At 45.8% G+C, this 1,737-nt stretch overlaps 1 protein-coding gene across 1 annotated transcript; it reads right to left on the bottom strand.

Moving 5' to 3' along the window:
* Window positions 1-263: 263 nt before the first annotated feature.
* On the bottom strand, window positions 264-1,448 carry LOC100381430 (uncharacterized). Its single transcript, NM_001174271.1, has one exon. The coding sequence runs from the start codon at window positions 1,053-1,055 to the stop codon at window positions 720-722; it is 336 nt and encodes a 111-aa protein (NP_001167742.1). The 5' UTR covers window positions 1,056-1,448; the 3' UTR covers window positions 264-719.
* Window positions 1,449-1,737: the final 289 nt, after the last annotated feature.

The following is a 1,737-nucleotide window of genomic DNA, read 5'->3' as shown; positions in this document are numbered from 1 at the left end:
AGGGAGAAGAGAATGATTTTGTGAATTTGTTTGGTATTTATAGTTATTAAAAATATTTATTAATTCATAATTAAAAATTGATTTGCAATATGTAAACGACACAATATTTCGTTAAACATTATAGTTGTAAAAACTTATATTAATATTAATATAATTGTGAAAATGTAGAAAATATGATATAGATGATGAAATTTAGGGGACGTTGCTGAAGACTGAGAAGATATAAAGGATATAATCTTTTAAAGGACAAAGAATAATTATTTAGAAGATTGAATTTAGAGAACGTTGGTGGAGACAGTCTTAGAGGCATCATCAGAGAACCTTTCTCCTTCTTCAGGTGTCATCATGGAGGACTCATGCTGCGACGATTAACTATAAAAATGGACCTAAAGAAGGAGAAATGTTCCTTGATGAAGCCTCTAAGGTTGGCTGCAGCGGTTGCCGCTAGCCAACCCTCTTCCCTTGCATGGCGCATGGAGAGGGCGCCCTGCGCCCGCAGCGCTGCCCCTGCAGGAAGGAGAAAGGTTTCTTGATGAAGCCTCTAAGGCTGGCTGCAACGGCCAGCCCTCTTCCCTTGCATGGCGCATGCAGGGGGCGCCCCATGCTCGCAGCCCTGCCCCCTGTAGGCCCCTACGCGTCAGTCACCTTCTCTCTCCCTCTCGATATAGTGTGTCACTGTTCACACACCTACAACATTGTTCATTCTTGTAGTAGTGGATCTACGAGTAGTAGATAAAAAATTGATAGTAGATAAAAATTAGATATAGAAAATGATATTTTATGGTTGTAGTGTGGTATAGGTGAAAAATATAGAGAAAACCGCTGCGAAAGATAAAAACGCAGGGGATAAAATGTTGATGATATGACGCAAAAAAATTAATATAGTGAGGAAAATTTAGCCTAAGTAGGTCAGCGTCGTCGTCTGCACGCTGGCATTGCTTTCGCTTGGTACCCTCAAGCCTCGTTTGGCGACGATGGAGGAGGCTCGGGCCATCGGGTCCTAGATCAGATGGTGACGACGACCGATAAGACGAGGACCAGGAGGTCGGATCCATGGAAGCGGACACCCGCCGCCTGCTATAGCGGCGAGGGCCGAGCTGCCACCGCAAGGCGGGCACGCCGTTGCGCGCGCGAGCCGCGGCGTCGTGAGCTCGCCGCGCACTAGGCAAGCTGCTGGTGCCGCGCCATGAGCGACGCCGCGCGCCGCGCTACGAGTGCCATCGCGCGCAGAGCCCGTCGGCACGAAGACCCGACACCAGGGTGGCTGGATCTAGCGGCGGCGGGGCCCCACGCCGGCGACGAGGCTAGTGACACAAAGGGGTAAAGGAGGAAAGAGATGTAACAGCCACCAGATTCGACCGAGGCAGCGGATGATGGCCCTGTCACCGCACGGGCATTCCGCAAGCATCTCCAGCGACGACAGTTTCACGCGTCGCCGCCTAATGAAGGCTCCCCCCGTCCGTAGTCTAAATGTTTCGATTCAATGATTTATATAAAGCTAACAAAAATCTAGACTGTTTATATAAGGGTAAAGTTTTATGGACCGTTTACAATACAGAAACTTTACATGGATCACTCAAAAAAGTTATAAGAAAACATATAAATAATATTTTTTCGTTTTTTCCGTATTCAATATATACTCCGTAGTGAGTAAAGTTTAGACACAGGATCACGCAAAAAAGTTATATGAAAACATATAAATAATATTTTTTCCGTTTTTTTCGTATTCAATATATA

This window comes from Zea mays, chromosome 6, assembly GCF_902167145.1.
Source record: "Zea mays cultivar B73 chromosome 6, Zm-B73-REFERENCE-NAM-5.0, whole genome shotgun sequence".
In the NCBI taxonomy this organism is placed as follows: Eukaryota; Viridiplantae; Streptophyta; class Magnoliopsida; order Poales; family Poaceae; genus Zea; species Zea mays.
The sequence above is the reverse complement of the archived record's forward strand: the minus strand, read 5'-3'. Positions and strand labels throughout refer to the sequence as shown.